Here is a 23,782-nt window from a genome sequence, read left to right on the forward strand (position 1 = left end):
AGAGAGTGAGTCAGACAGAGGGAGGGGGAGGGAGACAAGAGAGAGGGAGGGAGGAGGCACCAACTTCTTGCCACTCTGGGCATGCTCATCGTGGTGGCTTAGTGACTATGTTGGCTTATTCTAAAGCGTGTAACTCCCAACGTTGATTTCCTCGAGAAAGAACTCCTGATTTCACATTCTTCCCAACTTTGCAATGGAGAAACAAAACTTCGCTTGACATCCACGTTCATTTTGCCTAATACTGTTTGCAATTTGCATATATGCTTGAGTAATATGGTAGTCCTTGACTTTACGACCATTTCCAGTTATCGTCCTGAGTCATGAGACCCTTGTGACCAGACTTTTTTTTTTTTAGGAAGTAAAGCAATTTCTGTGGCTGCAATTTCTTTGGGGGGGGGGGGCTGGAAACTGGCAAAAAATATTGCCAATCGTAGTCCCATGGCCACAGGACACTGCAAGTGGTTGCAAAGCTGAACAGGGTACCAAGTGCCCAAAATGTGGTCACAGGATCGCAGGGGTGGCTCATTCTGGGCCCATCATAATTTTGACCTATCATTAATGGACCGTCATAAGTCAAGGATTTCCTGTAAAGTTTTACTTCAAAATAGTATTTTACTGCCTTATATACTTTAACCGAATTCCCTTTTGCTGTACCTTTTAAATGAGAAACCTGCAAACAAAAATCTGGAGAGAGAGAGATTTTTAAAAAGTATGGAATCTGTAGAACTAGAAAATTATACAAGAGAAAGGAATCACAAACACCTTGAGTATGTAACAAGACTTTCAGAAATATTTACAGAACACTTATGAGTAGGAAAGTAAAATGCCAAGGTATTAAAATACTAATTAAAAGAAGCAAAATGTGAGCATGCTCTGTGTTGCAAGTTGTAAAGGATGGAAAGATTCAAGTAGCTTTTTAGCTTCTATGATGTAGTAGATAAATGTTTATTAGGGATAAATTTTAAAAAGTGATGCTAAGAATGCATCAAGAATATGAAAAACCGAGTACATAAATAAATACATTTAGAGAGGAATGAAAGCCAGAATTGAAGAAGGGGAGCAAACAAGCTAAATTGGGATCCCCAAATTAGATTAACTTTTCGCCTGGCATGAAAGAAAGTAGATATCCTACCCCAATGGAAGCTTCAAGTAAAATGTAAAATAAAAGTATGCTGCAAGCACTTTCGAAAAGTGGAAAAAAATATTTGAAAACTAGATATGACTGGCTTTTAAGGTTATTATGGTTATGGATTGGAAAATAATCTCTTACCTGTATTTTACAATTTTTAAATGTCACATTTAGTCTACAAATGCATAAATGATTTATATAGTAAGACATTTTTTATATAAAACATGACATTTATTGGATGAGAGGGGGAGACTGTAGGTTTTTTAAATCATTCTGTGTGCGATGATTCTTGCATAATATACTCAGGAATATTTTTATACCTCTCCAAGATAATCCATTCCTCTTCCTACTCTCCAAATTCAGTATTATTGGAACTGCAGCTTGTTAGCCTGAAACAATTAGGCTTCAAATAAAAAGTATTACAGCTTTACAGAAATATAGGTCAGCGTGTTTGTTTTAAGGCTTTTTATTAATATTTTCTACCACAATCGAGTTTTTCTAAATACATGTACAAACACGGTAACTTCAAAAAGGGGGGAGGTATAAAAGTCATTTTCACTAGCCCAGCCATATATGCAAACATACTATGAATGGAGAGATTGTGAAAGAAAATAAATTAACGATTCATGAACTTCCCTGCTCTGTCAAATATGTTTTCTTCTACTCAAATAAAATATATATATATATATACCACCAGCATTTGAAGCATCAAAAAGCCTCATGTTTGTGGCCACAGGATTGACATAAAGCAAAAGATGTAATTTTATGGACTCCGTTGGAAAGATGATCGTGTATTTTTGGTTCACTGTGGAATTAAAATTGACCCTGGGTGGGTAATAATAGTAAGGTTTTGATTTTTTTTCCCTTCTCAATGAGCAAGGAATTCCTTCTGGTCATGAATCAAAAAGAAAGCAGTTCTGCTATGGAACATCACAAAATTAAGACCTTGCTGAAGATGGGAGGACGACATGATGTGGCTCATATTTATTCATTCATTTTATTAAATTTATATGCCACTCATCTCACTATCGAGACCAACTCTAGATATCTCATAATTACCTGGTTTTTTTTTTTCATCCTGCCTTTATTTTTATAAACAGAGCAGCGAACATACCTAATTGTCCTTCCTCCTCCTCTTTTCCTCACAGCAACAACCCTGTTAAGTGAGCACGATTTTCGTGCTGGGACCGAATGAGAGTGACTGGCCCAGTGTCACCCAGTTGCCTTTCAGGTCTAAGGACTGGAATCCCCATTCCCCTGAGCCTGATACCTTCACCACTAAACTAAACTAGCTCTCAATTATTTTGAATGTTATCTGTCTCCAAACCATTGCAAACCTTGAAAATGTGACCTTGAAGTAGAATTGATCTCTGGATCAAGCCACAATCACACCCTCACACAAAGCCAGAGGGTTAGGGTCACTTATGCCTTTGTGGGAACCCTGCCCCAGTAACCTGTTCACCAAATAATAGTCTTAAAACTGCATAAATCCACCCAGTGATGAAGTGAAAGCCTGTATGCAGACCCCAATTTCCATCCACACTCTAGGCAACTCATTTAGGGGTGGTGGGAAAAGCAGCAGCAGCAGCATCCTTCCCCCCTCCTCAAAAAAAGAAACAAAATTCCTGGGCAGACGCTGCAGATATTTGTAGATAGTCATTATAGTTGCCCAATTCCACTTGGCCACACCGAGAGCAAGCCCATTTTCAGACCACAGATAACAGACCACGGGGCTTGGAGAAGCCCACAACCCTTGTGGTGTTAGCCAACCTTTCCCTTAACTAAACAATTTGTTAGGCACCGCTACTGAGCAAACCTCAACTACAGAAGTTTTACACAGCAAGTATTTGAACTACATATTTGAAAATCCCAACCTATATTACAAAATAAGTCATGCACTACCAAAATAAGTGGAAAAGGAAAAAATTTTAAAGCTTGTTTAATCAACTCTTCAGCTGATTATCAGTCTATGGACATTTAATTGCTACCCTGCTGAAGAAAAGCTGTCAACCGAACAACTAATTTAAGGCTTTCAACCATTTCACAAAGATAATTTGGTGAAGCATGTAAATGTGCACATGAATACCTGGGGATCGTTCACACTTACACATTTTGCCTTGCAGAAATCACTTTGAAACAGGCACCTCTTCCTGGGCAAGATAAACTGGAGTCTGAGAAGAATGTCTGTAAATTCTTACCTTAAAAACAATTTATATTTTGAAAAAAGTATTGCCTAGTCATCATGCCCAGAAAAGATTTAAATAATTTAATAAACGATGCAGCCCTAATTTAGTGACAATAATTTGAGGTTGTTTCCCTACTCCTTTCATTTATCAAAAAAAAAACCAAAAACCTGACAAGAAAATACATTAACACTTAATTTAAATACTTAACATAAACATTCAATTTCCTGGCATCAAACAGAGGGATAAGTCTACTGAAAAATGATGTTAAAAACCAGAGATGATACAAAGTTTAGAGCAGATTTGTCTCCATTCTATAATCCACCTGGTCAAGGGAAGTCCACAGAGTTTTATCTATTGTCCGGAGGCATCTGAATGTGCTGCAGAGTTTTCTGTGCCCAGAGGCTGCGCACTGTCTGTGAAGTTGTGAGCGTGCTCAAGAAACAAATCCTTCAGTACGCTCAGCTCCTTCGTCAGGAGCTTGATTTTGGCCTCCAAGCGTTCATTTTCTTCTTTCAGCTGGTTGACCCTCTGGAGGGTGTCCTGGGCTTTCTGCTTACTTTTCAAGCGGCTCTTTTTCACCGCCATGTTATTACGTTCCCTGCGCTGGCGGTATTCATCACTGTTTCTATCGACAAGGGAATTCTTTTTGCCCTGCTTGCTTGGAGGTGTAGCTTTGCCCCCACCGCCAGGACTCACGGGCACCAGCTGAGGGACTTGTTGCAACCCACTGGTGTGCGCTGGGGTATAGATGACACTTACTCCATTGGTTTCTGCAGCTGTGTTCTGCTGTGATGCCTTGCTCATTTGGACAAGCTCTCCTGTAGACCCAGTGTGAGTTATAAGAAAAGATGCAGTCTGGGACTTCACGGTGTTTCTGGAGCGGCTGTCCACAGGCTGCCACGCGGAATCTAGAAAGAAAAATAAGTTTTTCCTTTTTCTCAAAATGTATAACGCCACATCCCCTCCTCAATATGATTTTCCATAAACCTGTACAGTGGATGCCTGCCCTGACACATGTCTTTTATATTTCCCAGTACCATATTTGGATTGTACTTCATTCACAGTTGTACCATGAGATGGACATTTTGCCCAATGAGGGCCTAGCATTAATTCATCATGTTATTTATACATGTAGTATTGGTGAAACTAACATTAGCTTAAACTGTGACTCAGTCATGGGTTGCATACCAGAGTAACATGAATATCAACATCGGTTCCAACACAAAATTAGCACCACTCCTGCTAGGCTACCATCTTAAGAAGGTCTGTGGGCACAAGATAACTCAAGGCTACTGCTTCAAGGGCTTTAAGTTAAAAGTGGCCGCAGCAGGATTAGAAGGCAGCACAGCAAAATGAAATGTCAGGTGAACTTTTTCCTGTTCTGTTGCTTCTAACAGTTAGCAAAATTATGGCAATTCAACCAAGTTTTCACCCTGAGTGTTTTCTTTTGTTTAAGCATCATTCCAATTCTCTGTTCTTCATAGGAACTACTTACACAGTTTCTAATCGTTATACCAAAAATGGATATAATTAGTTGGATAGAACAATGATAATGTGAATTAGAAATAGGCCTTTAGATCCTCTGTGGAAATGGAGCATCTCAGATCATCCAGGTCTAGATTATGTTCGGTGTATTTGCCACACCATGAAAAAAAAAATATTATGCAAGCTTTTAATCTGATCCCATCGGGTTCTTTTTTCTTACAAAACGGGGTGCATATGGAATGAGGGCCACCCGAAGGCAGGGGTACTGCAGGGGTCCAGGAATGCTGCTCTATCTCCCATACGCCAATACCATTTGGAATCTATTTTAAAAATATCAGTCAAAAATCTCAATATTTTTATTAAACTATTGCTCAAACAGAGAAAGACTGTATCCCCCCATGGACAAACTTCAAAAATGTTAAGATCTGTTAACCACCAATTACTGAATCCCATAAGCTGAGTAATTAGCAACAGAGCTTAAGGGGTTCACTCACAATAAGGTTTTAATTTACCTTTCTGAAGCGAAGAAATCAGTATTGTGATATTCCTCTATCAATGCACATATTTTGGCTTCCAGATGCAAGCATGTCCAAAAATCATATGCAAAGCATTTTTTTCTGGATTCTAGCTTAGCTGGCTTAAATTATTTCAAGGGCTTTATACTTTGACAGCTACACAGTTGTACAGTGAATATGATTTTCCTATTGAAAACTGCAACTTTATATCGAGGAAATCAACTCTCAAATGTAAATGCTCTAGTGACGGTCATGTTAGCTGCTTGATCTCATTCCTGCTCCCCTCTTAGGCAACCTCTCAGCCACATGCTGGGATGCTTTCAGCCACCACAAAGGGATCCCCAGTGGACGAACGTCTAGCCAGGCCTTCACGGTTTCCAGTTTCACAACCTTCTCTTGGCAACGGTGCTCACTGTCTAACTTCTGCTCTATTTTAAAGATCTTCAACCAAATTCTTTCCAGCTGGAAGGTAATGGAGGAAGGGGGGGAGAGCAAGAACCAGGCTATTTGGCCTTCTAAAATCTGAATGTGAAGAATTTTGCCCCCCCCCCCTTTTCAAACGGCCTCAGTCCAGCCTTCATCCAATATGGCTCCAGTGCTATGTCACTAACCGGTAAGAGATGCTGCTTGGGCGAGAGCCATCTAAGCTTCAAGCGCTCTAAGAATTAATTTCTCTAACACACAGAATGTGATGCAATGTTTAAGGACTTTGGGGGTGGGATGAAACACACACACACACACCTCCATATGCTCAGACATGCTGGCAACAGACAGTATTCCAGTTATTGTGGGAAAAGAGCGTTACAGTTCTTTAGTAAGTTTATATAACTACCCATTGCTGATGCTGAGTAGCACTGACAGTTTAAGCAACGCCTTAAAAACCATTAAAGAAACAAATTTAAACAAAACCACAGGAAAGTGTGTGCAAGGTTTTGCATATAATGTAATGATGTTGCTGGCTCCCTATTTCATGGGGTCACCAAGTTTGCTGACAGGACTAAGGTTTAAGAGATTTCCAGGAAATCAACAGTCAGGGCTAATCTCACCTGGAAGGGGGGAGGGGGGGAAACGATGCTAGCAGACACGTACCTCACCTTGTCAGGTGGGATAGGCCGATGAAACTGGGGGGAGGAGAGGTGGGTCCTTCCAGTGATTCAGCCCCCTGCCATGTGCTAGGTGGGACTTTAAAGGCCAAAAGCAGCGCCTGGAATTGAACCTGGAAGGGAACTGGCTCATGAAGCAAAGGTATAAATGGGAACTTCTCGAGCCACGAATCTAGGAGCAGCCCCAGATGGAGCACATGGTCCATTTGGGGCAAGGCAAGCCCCACCCAGCAGCAAAGATGGTAAACTCCAAAATCTGGAAGCCTACAAAACCTCAAACCCCTCAATATTGCCAGGATTCTGCTGAGGCACGGCATTCCCCCATCCAGACTCCCACAGCCTCCAGACAGCAGCAGCAGTACTGCTTAGCTTATTTGGTACAAAAGTGCACAGGCGGCTGGATATCCTCAGCATACCGATTATACCTCCCCTTGCGAGGATAGATAACCTCACCCAGCCCCTTCTTATAAGACCATCCTCCAAACAGGGCTTGGATAGCGTACCAAACCCTGCAGAGCCCCATGCAGTAGGGGCCAACTGTGGCAGTTCTCACTCCTGACTGGAATCAGCTCCACAGGGAGATGAGAAGTCCAAGACAGTCCCACTTACTCCCAAGGCACAGAGCCTACCCAGAAGCAGACTACGGCCAATCGCATCAACCTACCCCCATCCGGCTCCTGCTGGAGGTCACACAAAGGGGCCATCGAGCCTGGATCCTGACTGAAAGGACTCTAACCGCCATTTAATCCAACTACTACTATCTGCGCTAATTATGGAGGTGATCTAGGGACTAGGAATCAAAAGGAAGACATGAAAGCTGGCCTCTAGGACAAGGGTTGCCAAACCCCGGCCTGGGGATCAGAACAGAGCCGCCCAAGCAGCGGGTGAGCAGGTGAAGCTTCATTTGTGTAAGCAACCACACACACATGCTGCCACTGCCAGTCCGCGGAGCCGGAAAGGTTGGAGACCACTGGCTTAAATGGCAAGAGATATAAACGCTTACGATCATTTGGCTTACGCTCAAGTATTGCCCAAATAGGGGCAGAATGTTTCTGCTCCAACTTTAACTGTACAGGTAAGTCCTTGAGTTATACCTTCAGCGACGGTTCAAAGTTGCAGCAGCACTGAGCTAGAGGGATTTATGACGGGTCCTTCAAGTTCTCTTCATTGCAGCATCTCTGGGTCTTGTGATTGTGATCTGGGTGCCCAACTGGAGATTCTGACATTGTAGTAAACACGGTAATATTGTCGTTTCTGATGTTCTGTCTTCCCTGCTGCCTATTCAGGCAGTGGGAAGTTGGCATGAAGGTCACACCCGTTTTCTGTTTCAACAGCTGCGCTTCCTTAGCCAGCTGATTTTGGGGTATTTGCCGCGCATGCATGGGGTGCATGTGGGACGTGCGCGCATGCACAGGGGGCAGGGGCCGTGCATGCATTGCACTAAGGGTGCAGGTACACATGCACACGTGCACTTTCGGCCCGCAACAAAAAGGTTAGCCATCACTGGCCTAGGTGAAGGACTTATCTGCTCCCACCTGATCTGAACTCCTTAGTGCCTCCCTGTAGAATGCACCTGGCCACCTCCCCCCCACCCCCCACATCTGCTGGTTAACTCTCCACAATATGAGCCCTTAAGCCTGGGGTCTATGCTGGCTGGAGAATTCTGGGAGTTGAAGTCCACAAGTCTTAAAGTTGCCATGTTTGGGGACCCCTGGCTTAAGCACATTGATACTGCTTCGTATTTAAGTCAGATTAGATTCCTGCACTTGAAATTTCTGCCGTTTTGAGAAATTTGCAGCTAGCAGAATTTCTGTTATGAAACATTCTGCCACATTGAGCTCAAAATTACAGACTCTTGTCCATGGGCTGGATCCGGCCTGCGATAGGTTGCCACGGCCCCCAGTCAGTCATGAGAACCCAGCCGCGCACTCCCATGGGCAAACAAAATCCTGACAAGGCCCAAAACTGGATCGAGTTTGACATCCCAGCTCTAGCCACTTGTCTTTTAAGCATCTGTACCAAAACAAAAAGCAATCTGGTCAAATTGAACTTTCCTCAATCAATGATATTGGTCTTATTAGCCAGTCTCAAAAGTTATTGATATTGAATGTTAGAAAGGAGCCGGTGGTGGAGGAGTGAATTAAGAAAAGAGATTAACCATGGGAAACAATTTGTCGCTAAAGATGTTAGGAAGTAAGTTTGTCCCCTGCAAATTTGAAAGGATTAAGCCAGATATCCTTCGATCCATCAAGGAAAAAAAGTGACTCTTCTTAAACTATGATAGATGGGGAAATTGTGGCAATCTGAAATAACTGAAGAGCTATTAGTGGCCATCTGAACCAGGAGGTTCGGATTAGAGACGGAGGTTGAAAATGGTTAACAAACCCTGGAGGCCACATATTTCCTTCTGTGTATAAATGGGTGATGGGAAGGGGAGGGAAAATGCCTGTGATAAAAACTGGGAGTAGCAAATGAATGAAAACCAGTAGGAAGAACATGAAAGATAGAGCAATTCTTTCATGTTTTAAAACAACACCTGGGCTAGTATTACCGTCCCCTACAAGACCAAAATGCAGATTTAAAGTCAAAGAGGCTACAGCATTTTAAAGAAAGAGGCAGAGGGGGGAAAAACTCTCATCACACGTACCTCTGCTTTCGGGTATGCCATAATGTCACTCGCCAAGTTCTAGTCAGAACACATTTAGTGGGATTGGGTTGGGGAAGGCTGGACATGATTTCAAGGTCTGCAAATAATTAACAGAGCTATGACTGGATGGAAAGTTTAACTTGAGGAAAATTTTGTAGGATACTACTGAAACAGTCCAGGTGCAAAAAGTACATTGCTTGTACAAAACACAGAACCACGAAAGAGACCCCCCTTTTTTCATATTCACAAAGTATTCTGAAAAAAGCCATGGTTCCTTTATTGAAAAGCAGATAGGTGCTGTGTTTCTACAAGCTGGAGTGCTTATTCTGAATCATTATCAAAGTATGCTGGACCAATGTGTCCACTAAATAATCGGGCCATTTGGGCTACATCTTACTAGCTGCCTAATTTGTAGGAGTATGCACAACTCCCCAATTTCAGAACGTTCCACTCCTCTCACTGAAACATGACATTCTAGGGCAGAGCTCTCCAAACTTGGCAACTTTAAGGCTTGTGGACTTCAACTCCCAGAATTCTCCAGCCAGCTATGATGGCTGGAGAATTCTGGGAGTTGAAGTCCACAAGTCTTAAAGTTGCCAAATATGGGGACCCCTGTTCTAGGGGCAATTTAACAGTTGCAAAAAGTAAATCGTCCAAGCCAGAAAGCAGTTTGGGGTACCTTACATATAGGGCTCTGCCCCAAATCTGTTTGAGAAACATTGCATTCGTTTTGTTAAGTTGGCCAAGCCAAGAGAGACACTAAATTAAAAAGCAATGAAACCTAACTAGGTAGAGTACCTAAAACCTGGGAGGAGTCTATTATGCCACAAGCACAAGGGCACAAGTTCAGCAATCAGAAATTCATCTTCCTCAATGTTTACAATCCTTTTTCAGAAGAGATAAATTTAATCTCATGCAAATTATATACAGAATGGTTATCATGCTGAAATAAAGTGCTCTGTCATCCTATCCTGCACTATAAACTTTTGCCAGAATGCAGACACAGCTTCTTTTCACTGCACTAATTTGTTTTATCTTTATATCAGTCTAATAGTATGCAATTTTGTACACTAGTTATCTTAATATACCTGTTGCCTTGATCATGATGTTTCCTATACAACTTCTTGTAATGTATTTTTAACACAGCAAGTTAACCTGTATAATTTCCATCCTATATCTTAAGAAAGTCCAAGTAAACTTTCTGAGGTACTCATATCCTACCATTCAGTAACCTCTTTATTAGTTTTCTCTAAAATATTCAATACAACATGCTTAAAAGTCCGTTTCTATAAATACTTCATATAACATTTACAGATTTGCATATCTAGATATGCATCCCTTTACCTGATGGTTTTATTCAGATTTTTTTCCCCTAAAACTGTGCATATTAGTAATAAGCTTGGTAGGGTGCTCTTTGGTATTAACAATAGAAAACAAACGCTCCTCTAAAGGTTTTTCATGGACAAGGTATATAAATTTGGTGATACCCTAAGTCCATATTGCAATCCAGATGCAAGGCTATCTTCCTGCTTCTTTCTATCCAACACAAAGCAAGGAGTGATAAAAGCTGCCTGCATTGTTTCCAGTTGTAAGAAACAATGCACATCAGAAAAACCCCTGAACATCCAAACGTATATCAGACACAAAAAGCCTGATCCTACATGAGATCAGCTCCCTTTCAGCTGCTAAAAACTTATTTAAAAAGTTTTAAGATGACGCAATGTTGTCATCTATTTGTGGAGTTAACTTTTAAAACTGCTTTGTTTTGAAACTCTTTTGAAGCTTATCGAACTTACCTATCTTCATCTTTCTGTCCTTCACAGAAAACAGGTGGGAATCTTATCTCTCAGATTTGCTACTAAATTTCATCAGCACAATCTGAGGAAACTGTAAGGAAACATTGGGGTTACGTTTCCACCTTTGCCTCATAAGTCCTTATTATGGTAAAGAGGTAACTATTGTGTCTGCACGCATTTCCAGCTGAGGACCACTACCTGGAGAATAGTCGTCTGACCCCTGAGAATATACAAGGCAACAACCTTCATTATAATCCATGATACCAATACCCTTCCCCTAGGTTTTTTAAATTACTAATTTTAAAATGATACACAATGAAAAATAGGTAATATCATGGGGAATAGGTTTAAAACACTGCATCACAGTTTCCATGGCAGTTTTTGATTGGTTAGATCTTAACATCTAAAGGCATAATCAGATTTTTTTGAGAATCTATTAAAACAATTAAAATAAGTTTCCAAACTGAACTCAACTCCTGGGACTTCATGAGCTTATTTCCTTGGCAACAGCACAGAAGTGATTTATTGTCACTGGCTGCCTTCTGGGGGGTTGACTTCTCAGCCTAGTCTACCACCTTGGGACTCCCCCGGTCCTCCCATTCAAACCTTAGGCAGGCATGACCTTGCTTACCTTCTGAGCTTGCAATAATTTCATTTTACAAGCCATAATATTGTAACCATCCTGGATTACTGTAAGAAGCGCTAAGACAGAATGCCTCAGTTGGAAGGCTGATCTTTTTAGCACCAAAATCCAAATTACACATGCCAGAAAGAAGCTGCCTCTTGGAACACATGCTACTGCTTTTGGAAACAATTGGTCATCTCAGATTCCTCAGCTCAAACACATGAAACAGCTGAAATTCCAACGTCAATGTGTCTTTACTTTGAACATTTTGATGGCTGATATTTCTAATGCAAGCCATAGCACTGAAGTTATTTAGAACCAATAGTCTGTATAGCTATACTAAAAATACATATATATCCCTTGCAGAGTTTGTAAGAGTTGGTACATAAACTTGAGCAATCAAATGAAGTGCAATTTTTAAATGTAATTTAACTTATTAGGCATCCCAGAAAAGTACAATCAATAAACCATTGCAATAAAGGAAATAAAATAGTCCTGTTTAAAATGTTCCAAGTGCTTAACTCTTAATATTATGCACTGCCCCTTCTAGCATCAATGATGGCTTTCAGTCTTTCATGATAATTGTGACTAAAGCCTTTTTTTTACACAATAAAGCTTCCCTTCTTCTTGGCAAAAAGCTTCCATGTCCTATGTATTCCTTGGAATGGCCTGCATGTTTAAAATCCCCTACTCAATGATGCACAGGAGACTGTGACGGTCACTCCAGAACTCTCACTGAATCTTCACTGCTGAATGTATGTTGCCTTCAATGTTGATTTAATTCCCTGCAGCTCACCCACACACCCCCAAACAGCAGAGCTCCACCTGCATGCTTCAAGGATGATGCACTTCTCCAAATATGGTGTTTATATGGTTGTGACCATAAAATAATTTTGATCTTATCACTCCAAATGATTTTGAGGCTTCTTTAGAAGCTGTTCTGGATATGTTCAAACATCTCCTTATTGTGCCTGCTGAAAGAGTCACACTACTTTGCTTCAGAGAAGTATTTCAGTAAAACTTGCTTGATTTTCCTAGCAATTGTGTCTGACATCCTTCTTGGTCTACCTGACCAGGGCGCTATTAATAGAACCCTATTTTTACACTTTCTGGTCAGCATTTGAACAGGACTTATTGGCATTTTCAAATACACTGGTCAAAAAAATAAAGGGAACACTTAAACAAGACAATGTAACTCCAAGTCAATCACACTTCTGTGAAATCAAACTGTCCACTTAGGTAGCAACACTGATTGACAATCAATTTCACATGCTCTTGGGCAAATGGAATAGACAACAGGTGGAAAGCAGAGGCAGTTAGCAAGACATCCCCAATAAAGGAGTGGTTCTGCAGGTGGTGACCACAGACCACTTCTCAGGTCCTATGCTTTCTGGCTGATGGTTTGGTCACTTCTGAATGCTGGCGGTGCTTTCACTCTAGTGGTAGCATGAGACGGAGTCTACAACCCACACAAGTGGCTCAGGTAGTGCAGCTCATCCAGGATGGCACATCAATGCGAGTTGTGGCAAGGTTTGCTGTGTCTGTCAGCGTAGTGTCAAGCATGGAGGCGCTACCAGGAGACAGGCCAGTACATCAGGAGACGTGGAGGAGGCTGTAGGTGGGTAACAACCCAGCATCAGGACTGCTACCTCCACCTTTGTGCAAGGAGGGACAGGAGGAGCACTGCCAGAGCCCTGCAAAATGACCTCCAGCAGGCCACAAATGGGCATGTGGCTGCTCAAACGGTCAGAAACAGACTCCATGAGGGTGGTATGAGGGCCTGACGTCCACAGGTGGGGGTTGTGCTTACAGCCCGACACCAAGCAGGACGTTTGGCATTTGCCAGAGAACACCAAGATTGGCAAATTCTCCACTGGCAGCCTGTGCTCTTCACAGATGAAAGCAGGTTCACACTGAGCACATGTGACAGACGTGACAGGGTCTGGAGACACTGTGGAGAACGGTCTGCTGCCTGCAACATCCTCCAGCATGACTGGTTTGGCAGTGGGTCAGTAATGGTGTGGGGTGGCATTTCTTTAGGGGGCCGCACAGCCCTCCATGCGCTCGCCAGAGGAAGCCTGACTGCCATTAGGTACCGAGATGAGATCCTCAGACCCCTTGTGAGACCATATGCTGGTGTGGTTGGCCCTGGGTTCCTCCTAATGCAAGACAATGCTAGACCTCATGTGGCTGGAGTGTGTCAGCAGTTCCTGCAAGATGAAGGCATTGATGCTATGGACTGGCCTGCCCATTCCCCAGACCTGAATCCAATTGAGCACATCTGGGACATCATGTCTCGCTCCATCCACCAACAGACTGTCCAGGAGTTGGGGGATGCTTTAGTCCAGGTGTGGGAGGAGATCCCTCAGGAGACCATCCACCTCATCAGGAACATGCCCAGGCGTTGTAGGGAGGTCATACAGGCACGTGGAGGCCACACACACTACTGAGCCTCATTTTGACTTGTTTTAAGGACATTACATCAAAGTTGGATCAGCCTGTAGTGTTTTTTTCCACTTTAATTTTGAGTCTAACTCCAAATCCAGACCTCCATGGGTTGCTAAATTTAATTTCCATTGATAATTTTTGTGTGATTTTGTTGACAGCATGTTCAACTATGTAATGAACAAAGTATTTAATAAGAATATTTCATTCATTCAGATCTAGGATGTCTTATTTTTGTGTTCCCTTTATTTTTTTGAGCAGTGTATTTGGATGTATTTTTATATCCTTTCTTTCTCCTGATTTACAAAGTTGAAGTATTTTTGCTAGCAGATCCTTTGGTGGTTCTTTAGCTTTCACTATGCTTCAATAACCAGTGCAGCCCTGGTGAAATGACCAAGGGTTTATCAAACAGCTAAGAAACTCAGTGGCGATTTATACACAGACACCAATACAAACCAGGCACAAGCATGGATATCCACCCTTCACTGACATCTCACACTGTGTCAGTCCAACATTACCATGGTTTAATGATCGTGCTGTTCTACAACTCCCCAAATTTGATTTGGCTGGAAGGGATCTTGGAGGTCTTTGTTTGTCCAATCTATTCTTGAAAACCTCCATCGAGTATATATTGCAAGTATTTTTTTTTTAAAGTCGCTCGTCTTTACTTACGAAATGATCCACCTCTTACAAACTCTGCAAACCGTGTGAAAACTTAATAGCACAAGCGTGCATCTTGAAAGCTCTTCTGTTTTCTTCTAGGGAAGCGGCCAAGGATAGGATCAGGATAGGAATAGGAATTATAATAGGAATAATAGGAATGGGAATAATGGGAATGGAATAGAATAGTATAGAGCTGGAAGGGACCTTAGAGGTCTTCTAGTCCAACCCCCTGCTAAGGCAAGGAAACCCTATCGGTTAATGACCGTTTCCTGAACTATTTCCCTTCCAAGCAACTCCAAAACCTCCTTCCAATAACCAGCACAGGCTTAGCCCGGAGCAACCGAAAAGAGGGGGGGGGTGTTCCGAGTCCACCCCAGACCCGCTTGCGGCAGAGAGAGAGAGAGAGAGAGAGAGAGAAAACACCCCCGCCCCTCTCCGCCCGGCCTTTCCCCGCCTGCCCAAGCATGACTTCATCCCGGCAGGGCCGGGCCACGGTTGCTGCGAAGTTGCATCATCCAGCCTGGCGCATGCGCACTCCCCTTCCCTACCTGCCGGGACCCCCTCCGGCCAAGGGGAGCGGGGGAGGAGGCGGCCGTGGGAACAGCCAGGCCGCTCGCAGAGGAGTGCGGCGGGGGGGGCGCGCGAGGAGACCGCGCCGGGCGCCTGAGGGGAGTCGGAGCACGAGGGCTGAAGGGAGCCGGAGTCCAGCGGCAAGAGGTCCCGGAGGGGGAGTTGGCCTCTCAGAGCCCTAGGCCGGCTTCTCTCGCGCGGGGAATGGACGGGTAGTAGGCCCAGCCCAAGGTTTCACCACCACCATCCCGGGCTCCTTCGGGCGGATGCCGCCAGATGTCTACGGATGCCGGCGGAGAGGATGCCGCGAACCACTCACCTGGCCCGGGAGGAAGGCGCGGGCCCCACCAGTCCCGACTCCGCTCGCCGCCGCCGTCGTCCTTTCTCCGAAGAGGCGGGAGCCAGAGGTTGCGAAACGTCCGCCAGCCAATCGCGAGGCGGATTACCTCAAGGCTGATGCAATCGCCCTGCCCGCCTCCGACTGGCAGGCGCCTGGCCCAATCGCAGAGCAGCTGCCCAAGAATGCGCCTTCCTGACCGCCAATGGGAGAATTAGGCGGGAGGGCTGAGTAGGAGGGGGCGGTGGGGGTGTCCTTTGTGCTCCTGTGGGATGGCCCGCCTCTGACGCGTCCACATGACCCGCGTGACGCGCGTCAGGAAAACCCTCAAAACTCTGTTCACGCATGAAACGCGTGTGACGATACCATATGGAAACCTTCACGTGATGGCCCAATTTACATAACATACAAAGATTGGGGTTCCAACGAGCTTCCATTTTAGGCTAGTCAAGAGTAAGATGGGGAGGCCTGGAAAGTAACTGAAAAAATGAGGAAAAAAACTGGTTTCCCTCCCTTTTTTAATAGGAGGGAAACTTTTTCCCACAATTTTTCTGGTTATTTTCCAGGCCTTCCCATCTCTCATGGAGCCTAAAATGGAAGCCCACTGAAATCCAGTCTTTATATGTTGTATAAATTGATGTGAAGACTATATCCAGGCCTCTGTGGCTCTTTAAATCTCTTTCCAATAATTACAGTTGTGGGGCTTTGCGTGCTCTGAGGAAAATGAGAGCTGCACCTGTCAGCCTTCAAGATTCCTTTCCTTCGCATCTTTCGGCTGCCATGGTAATGGCGTGCGTGTGAAATATTTGGATTTTGTGGGTGTGGGAAATGTGCTGGAAGTTTGGAGAAAGAACTGTATAACTTGGGGGAAAACTTCATTGTTTATGCTTACTTGCTGGCTTATTGAGCAGTTGCAATTCTTTATCAAACTAGGCCCAGGTCAACGGCCAGATGTCTGCATCACCACCTGAAGATGCCCCACATGACATTATACACAGCTTCAATTGGATGGACAGTTTGAACTATTTTGGGTGGGAACGTTGCCATCACTTTGTATATGTGTTTTTCACGCGTAAATCCTCAGATTCAGAATTCCTTTGATGCTACCACTTGGTTTCCAGTAAAAGATATCTTTTCTCTAATTTATGGAGTCTAAGTGTTTCTTTCTTGGATTTTGAATGGAGCACCATTGACAACACCAGAGATTCAACCATGGAGGACAGGTCTCATCAGAGGAGCGAAAGGAAGAGTGTCTTTCTGTACTTTACTACAGGTGTCGCCAACACACACACACACACACACACACACACACACACACACGTGTCTGTGGACTAGTACCAGTCTGAAGCCTCTGGGGAACTGGTCCGCGCAAGCAGCAGGCAAGTCTGCAAAGCTCCATTTGTGTAAATGGTGGACATGTGCATGAAACCATCTCTCTCCACACCATTGCTGCCACCACAGAGCCAAAAGGTTTGGGGATGGCTGGTTTACTATACGATGAGATGTAAACTACACAAACCTATACCAGATTTATTGTTGTCTACTATTGGCTGAGCAATCTGGGCCAGCAGTTGCAGGACTCACTGGAAGAAAACATGTTTAAGACGAACTGCGTGATTTTTGCTTGGAATATCTGCCTAGACTGCACCCACTCATTGCCAAGCAGTTTAACGACACACTGCAAGAAAGTGAAACTGAAGATTGGTTAATACCTGGCAAAACCCTACCTGAAAGATCCAACAAAAGGGGCAGCATCAGGCAGCTACCAGTCAATTATTTGCTTATTAGCAACTTTCAAATTGCGAACTGGTACAGCAGTTGATGGAGTCCAACAGCATCTAATTGAAAACAATCTCTTACCACTTAACAGAAATGAAATTGTCCAAACAGCAGAAAAAGAAAAGATCAGTCCCTGACTGAAAATATGATTTTGGAAAAACGGCAGGAGAAGGGAAACCAACTTGAATGTAACTTGGATTGATTACAAGGAGGCATTCAATTCCTGCCACGTGATCGAACAATCAAACACATGGAAATAATATGAGTCAACGGAACCAAAAGAAGCTTTGTGCAAAAAGCTTTCTGAATAATGGGAAATACAGTTGCGGATCAATGGTGATAGACTGGGAGAGGTTACATCAAGATAGGAATCTTTCAAGGAGACTATCACCACTACCGTTGTTGCACTGAATCCTCTGTCTGTCAGGTTTCCAAGTGATGAAAACCCATTCAAGAAGAAATAAGCAAATTTCGGGCTCAACACTGTCATCAATACTAAACAAGTCAGGCCATGGCTATCAAACATCAGGAATATCTACCCGGTTATTCCACCTACTTTCCACGGACAATCTGAATCTTTTTGGAGAAATAGAATCACTGCTCAAATAATGCCCACATTCACAGCAAAATTTTGTAATGGAATTTGGACTGGACAAATGTGCCACCCCCAACATCAATAGGGGAAAATAGTGAAAACTAAAGGAATCAAGCTGATCTATGGAAATGACCTCAAGAGTCTGGATGGAGACACTCACTTCAAATATTGGCAAAGCTGACAACATCAAATCAAGAAGGTTAATAGAATACATCAGAAGTGAAGAAATTCAGTGGTAGAAATATCGTCAAGACAATTAACACTGACCCATAGCAACCTTCAGACTTCTCATTTCCTTTTCTCAACAAGAAGTCCAAAGGGTAGAGAGGCCCTTCAGCCATTGGAGAGATCCATGGCCAGTTGAAGAACACCATGGGGAAGGGGATGTCATGGCAAAAGAAACTGCCCAGAGATCCACAACTATGATCGTGATTTTTCTAAAATACCAAATCTGTGCCTGTGTGCAATAATTTCTTCGTTCCTGAGCCTCTTGGACTTTGAAAGTTCTTAGCTGAACAATGAGTTAATGCTTTGTACATTCCTGCAATTTTGCACCAGAGCTTGCATCTGACCGTCATTATGCCTCTGATCTCCACCCTTTTAACCCCGTACAGCACCATCTTGGCAGGTTCCCAGTTCTGGGCCTCAAAAGCTGAAAAACACAAGCTACCTCTACACTATAGCCCATGGCTGGAAGACAATTATAGCCTGCTGTACCTTAAACTGACCATAACAATTAACTTTTAAGAATATTTAACAGAATGTTTAATCTCACAAGGATCTAGATCTATCAACTTCAGAATCCCTACATCTCAGCCAGAAACTGAGCAACGATTATTATCTGGATAGACAGCTGTGAGGGAAAGAAAGGAAGGACCAAGTGCCAGACAATTTGTGTTTCTCATCCTTGTTCCTGTTACTGTAGTTGTAGCAGCCAGTCAATCCCACCTCCCCTAAAGTTCCCTAAAAGCTAGGTAAAACTAGCAAGTGCCATCACATGCAAAAGCTCTCTTCCTGAAATTTGGCTGGCTTTATGTGTACATGATTATGTGCAAAATTCATACTTGAAGCCAATTTCTCACTCTCTAGCAGTCCAGGATTTCTCCATAAAAGAATCTCGTCATGCATCCAGAAGTCTGTGTGAGACAGTCAATAAGGGTAGTGATTCTGTTAGGTAAGGTAGATATGGAGAGTTGGAGGGATGACTTTGACAGAAATATGCAAGGGTGATTGCATAAGCAGAGAGGGCTGAAACATTTTTTAAGTTCTGGGTAGCAAGATAAAATCTGGAGGAGGAGGCAATCAGATTTGTGAGATTCTGTTGTTATAGCCAATCTCAATCAAAAATTAGAGTTGATTTTCCAGTCTGGTCTATCAGTGGGGCTGACAGAAGATGAGTGGGAAAGAAAACAAATTAGCTCCAAGTTGGCAAGGGAGTGAGAAAAGGCTGAATTATCTCCCATTATTTATTCAAACTATATGCCAAATATATATTAAGGAAAACTGGGGCAGTAGATATCAGTAACCTGTACTCTGTTGATGACACTATCCTGATAGCCAAAAATACAAAGGTCTGCAAATCCTAATAATAAAGGTCAATGAGCACAGTGAAAAAAAACCACTAAAATTAACTATAAAGACAACAACAGGAAAGAACACAGCCTTAGCAATGAAGATATCAAAATGGTGGGTAGCTTCTGCCTTTGAGAATCAATCTTCAACTATAAAGGAACAAGTAGTCAAGAAATATATCATACATTCTGTAGAGCAGCCAAGAAAGTATTGGAAAAATATTGAAATGCCGTGACATATCCATACTTACAACAATAAATGCATCATCAAACGAATCAATCTAGAATTGATTTGAGGCATGAATGACCTCCGACCACATCTTAAGGCACAAATGATCAGGCTCAAATTATCCTAATTAAGACTCCACATAAAAGGCTATGATGTTGGGAAAGGTGGAAAGAAAAATAAGAAAAATACTGATCAGCATCAAGGGAAATGAAAGATCCGACTTGTCATGCAGAAAAACTACATTCATTCATTCATTCATTCAAAGTTGACTCAGCCTTCCATCCTTCCAAGGTCGAGATTGTTAGGGGCCATATGCTGATTCTGTAAACTGCTTAGAGAGGGCTGTAAAACATTATAAAGTGGTATGTAAGTCTAAGTGCTGTTGCTATCATTTATAAAATTTATTGGCCACTCATCAAGATAACGCTGGGCAGTTTACAATCCTAAAAATAGATTAGATTAGATTAGGATTAGGGTTAGTTTAGATTCATAAATTAATATCTGCAAACGCTGTGATCCAATTACAGATAGAGAGAGAGGAAGAGATGATTAACAATTGATCAACCTCCTCCATAGTGATGTTTCCGCATTGGGGCCCCAAACTAACTGACAGAACCAGGTCTTTAAACCCTTACAAATGGTCAGCAGGCTTGGGGCCGACTTGCATCACTGGAGGGGGCAAGATGTTCCACAAGGCAAAGAAGGACCTTCTGGATCCCACTAGCTGGAATATTCAGGCTGATAGGACCTGCAGCATCCTCCTCTGCTGGTACAGGTGGGACGGACCAATCCCAGTGGGATGAGACAGTCCCTCAAGTAGCCTGGACCACGAAGGGCTTTAAAAACCTTGAATTGCACCCAGAAGCAAATTGGCAGTCAACGCAACTCCCGGGCCAGTGGCGTTACATGGGCCATTCTTTGGGCCCCAAGAACTGTCCACACCCGCCCACTCTGCACCAGCTGTAACTTTTGAATGCTCTTCAAGGGTTTCCCCATGTTATGCTGCAGTGGTCATAAGTCACTTTTTTCAGTGCCATTGTAACTTTGAATGGTCACCACATGCATGGTTGCAAGTCAAAGACCTGTATAACATGGATGTACAGAATGCCCTACTTCACATTCCCCCCATCAGCAGTCCCACAAATTGTTTTGGTCTCAGCTTGTCATTAGTGCCAAATAACGAGCATGATAGAATAATAGGAAGAGACCTTGGAGGCCTTCTAGTCCAACCCCTGCTCAGTCAGGAGACCTAAACTACTCTGGGAATGGCTGTCCGGTCTCTTCTTGAAAACCTCCAGTGATGGAGCACTCACAACTTCTGAAGATAAGTCATTCCAACTGATTAATTTTCTCACTGTCAGGAAATTTCTCCTTAGTTCTATGTTGGATCTCTCTTTGATAAGTTTCTATCGTTACGCACTCAACTCAGGTGCTTTGGCAAATAAGTTGACCCCTTCATCTCTCTGACAGCCCCCCAAGTACTGCTATCAGCCTAGTCCTTCTCTTTATTAGGACTAGATATATATCCTAGTTACCTCAATCGTTCTTATGGTTTACCTCCAAATCCCTTATCATCATTGTTGCTCTTCTCTGCACACTTTCTTCTTCTCAACATCTTTTTTATATCTCCCCGAATCTCCAAGAACACGTCCCACATCTGACCAGACCTGTGTGCTTCCTAGCAGGACTACTGTTGCAATCATCTACACCAGAGGTGGGCAACTATGGCCCCTTTATGACTTGTGGACTTCAACTCCCAAATTTCCTGAGCTAGCATGGCTTGCTCAGGAAATTTGGGAGTTGAAGTCCACAATTCATAAAAGGGCCATAGTTGCCCACCCCTGATCTACACCTACTACCCCACAGTTCTTCACTGTTTGAATGAGGCAGCACCCTCATGAAACCTGTCGCCTCCGCCTGAGGTCCAGGGTGCAACCTCAGAGTCATAACATGTAGCCACTTTTTTAAAGTACTTTTTCAATTTCTTCTGCCACCAGCTTCTAATCTGACAAAGGTTTTTGAAAAGCTTAACAGCCGTTTTTATGACATTTGCTTGGCCGCCATAAAGATACTGGTTCAGTTGTGACTTTGGACCTACATAGTTATCTATACATCCCAGCACAGAGCACAGAACAAAATCGTGCTGAGTGGTGTTATCAGTGGACATCCCATAGGAACAGTAAGAAGAGCAGCCGGTGCTTCTGATAACCGCCTTCACGGCTGATCTTTGAAAACAGTCCAAATGCCACGTTGAGATTCTGCAGGTAGGTTTAACCTTTCAACCATACAAAGCAGCTTATTTTCATAATGGGGCCACACCTTCATGCTTTTATCATTCCAAACTTTTCCATTTTTAAAAAAAGAAACTACACAGTCATAGGAATAGGCAGCATTTCATAGGCAGTGGAAAATATAATGTTTCTAAAAGCTTTAAGAGGAAGCCTTATTAAGCCTCTTGATAAATTTTCTCTCTTCGGTTTGTCCTTCATTACTATCCTCTCTTAGGATGCTCCTTTTCATCCTGATTCTCTAAAAACAACTGACGTTAAATATCACCTTCGACAATGAAGATATTGAACTGCTGGGGAGTTTCACCCTTTCAGGATCAACCATCAATAACGGAACAAGAAATCAAGAAATATATTACAAACCAACACTTGATATAGCAGCCATAAAGACCTTGGAAAATATATTCAGATGCAAATGAAACAAAAAGTTAAAAAGCTATGGTATTGATTTAGTTACTTACCAAGCCCATCTAAATTATACCAAAATATCTCTACAATAGATATTGTCACAACTTTGTGGCATGTCACAACTTTGGAACACCCCTAATGTTTGGAAATTGAAAGTTGAAAAAAATTGACACGGGTGATATACCCATACCTCCCTCCCAAAAAAGCAGAATTCTTGTTCAAGGAACAAATGGTTAGGCTCAAATTATTGTAATTTAAATACATTACGCAAAGACCTATTGGTAGCGCTCTGGAGAAGTCTATGAGGGATGATTGAAAAATAATGCCCCCATCTTCAGAACTTTAAGTAGGGGTAGGGGTATATATGAAACAAAAAAAAATATTTGAAATGAACTCTTCTGTTACCTGTATTTAACTTCTCCATATAATGACATCATTTTCTATTCTGTTCTGCCAATGATGGACAAGCTTCTTAAAGTCATCACAAAATAATACTGAATTTTATTTCAACCAAATCCTGCTAGTCGTTTCTACCTCTTCATCTGAATCATCAGGGGCACATGACGGTGTTCCTTCAGTTCTGGGAAATGATGGTAGTGCATGGTGCTAAAGGTGAGGTAGATACTTTGAGCCAACATCACATCCCTCTTGAGGGGACTGAGGTGCATAGCCTAACATTGTCAAATCTCCCCCTCCCCCCGCAAACTGTAACCATGGGTTTTCCTGCCAGTGGTTGGATGTTGACGTGTTTTTGCAGTGAAACTGAGATCAACCCTATATTTCTGAGTCATAAAAATGAGCCCATCTATTATCACAATGCTAGAAATTGTCACAATGCAAGAAATTCCCCACCTGCTCTGTCAAAATATGAGAAATCTGTATCAACTCAGAAGTTTTCATGTCTGCTGACAATATGCAAGAAACTCATCTTGCAGAAACCTGATATTAAAAAGCATCAATAATGTGATCCAAATATTTCAGTACAGTCCCCAAATTGGCAGCAAATTCCCCTTGAGCGATCTGCCCGTTGTCCTTAATCAGTTGATCTTTCTTGTGTAAAACTCAGCTGCCGTTAAAGGCAATCCATTGTGTTCTTGATCACACATTTCAGCTCTTCCTGATTTGCCATCATCTTTCCATTTTCCAGCAACTGCAGAATAGGTTAGTCCTCGACTTACAACAGTTCATTTAATGACACTGGAAAAGTGGACTTATGACCATTTTTCACAGTTATGGCCTTTCCAGCATCCCCATGATCATGGCATCAAAATTTGGATGCTTGGCAATTGACTCATATTTATGGTGGTTCCAGTGACCCAGGATCATGTCATTGCTTTTTCCAATCTTCTGAGAAGCAAAGTCAAAGGGGAAGCCAGATTCACTTAACAACCAGGTTACTAACTTAATAACT

The 23,782-nt window shown here is 42.7% G+C and overlaps 1 protein-coding gene across 1 annotated transcript; it reads right to left on the reverse strand.

The window, feature by feature from the left end:
* Nucleotides 1-1,579: 1,579 nt before the first annotated feature.
* On the reverse strand, nucleotides 1,580-15,551 carry CEBPG (CCAAT enhancer binding protein gamma). The gene is made up of 2 exons (XM_026714486.2): nucleotides 15,484-15,551; nucleotides 1,580-4,223 (listed from the first exon to the last, which is right to left on the reverse strand). Exon 2 carries the CDS (start codon nucleotides 4,117-4,119, stop codon nucleotides 3,667-3,669), a length of 453 nt encoding a protein of 150 aa, XP_026570271.1. The 5' UTR covers nucleotides 4,120-4,223; nucleotides 15,484-15,551; the 3' UTR covers nucleotides 1,580-3,666.
* Between the last annotated feature and the right edge of the window lie 8,231 nt (nucleotides 15,552-23,782).

This window comes from Pseudonaja textilis, chromosome 11 (genome assembly GCF_049901715.1).
Source record: "Pseudonaja textilis isolate UNSWEBS1 chromosome 11, rPseTex1.2, whole genome shotgun sequence".
NCBI classification, from domain to species: domain Eukaryota; kingdom Metazoa; phylum Chordata; class Lepidosauria; order Squamata; family Elapidae; genus Pseudonaja; species Pseudonaja textilis.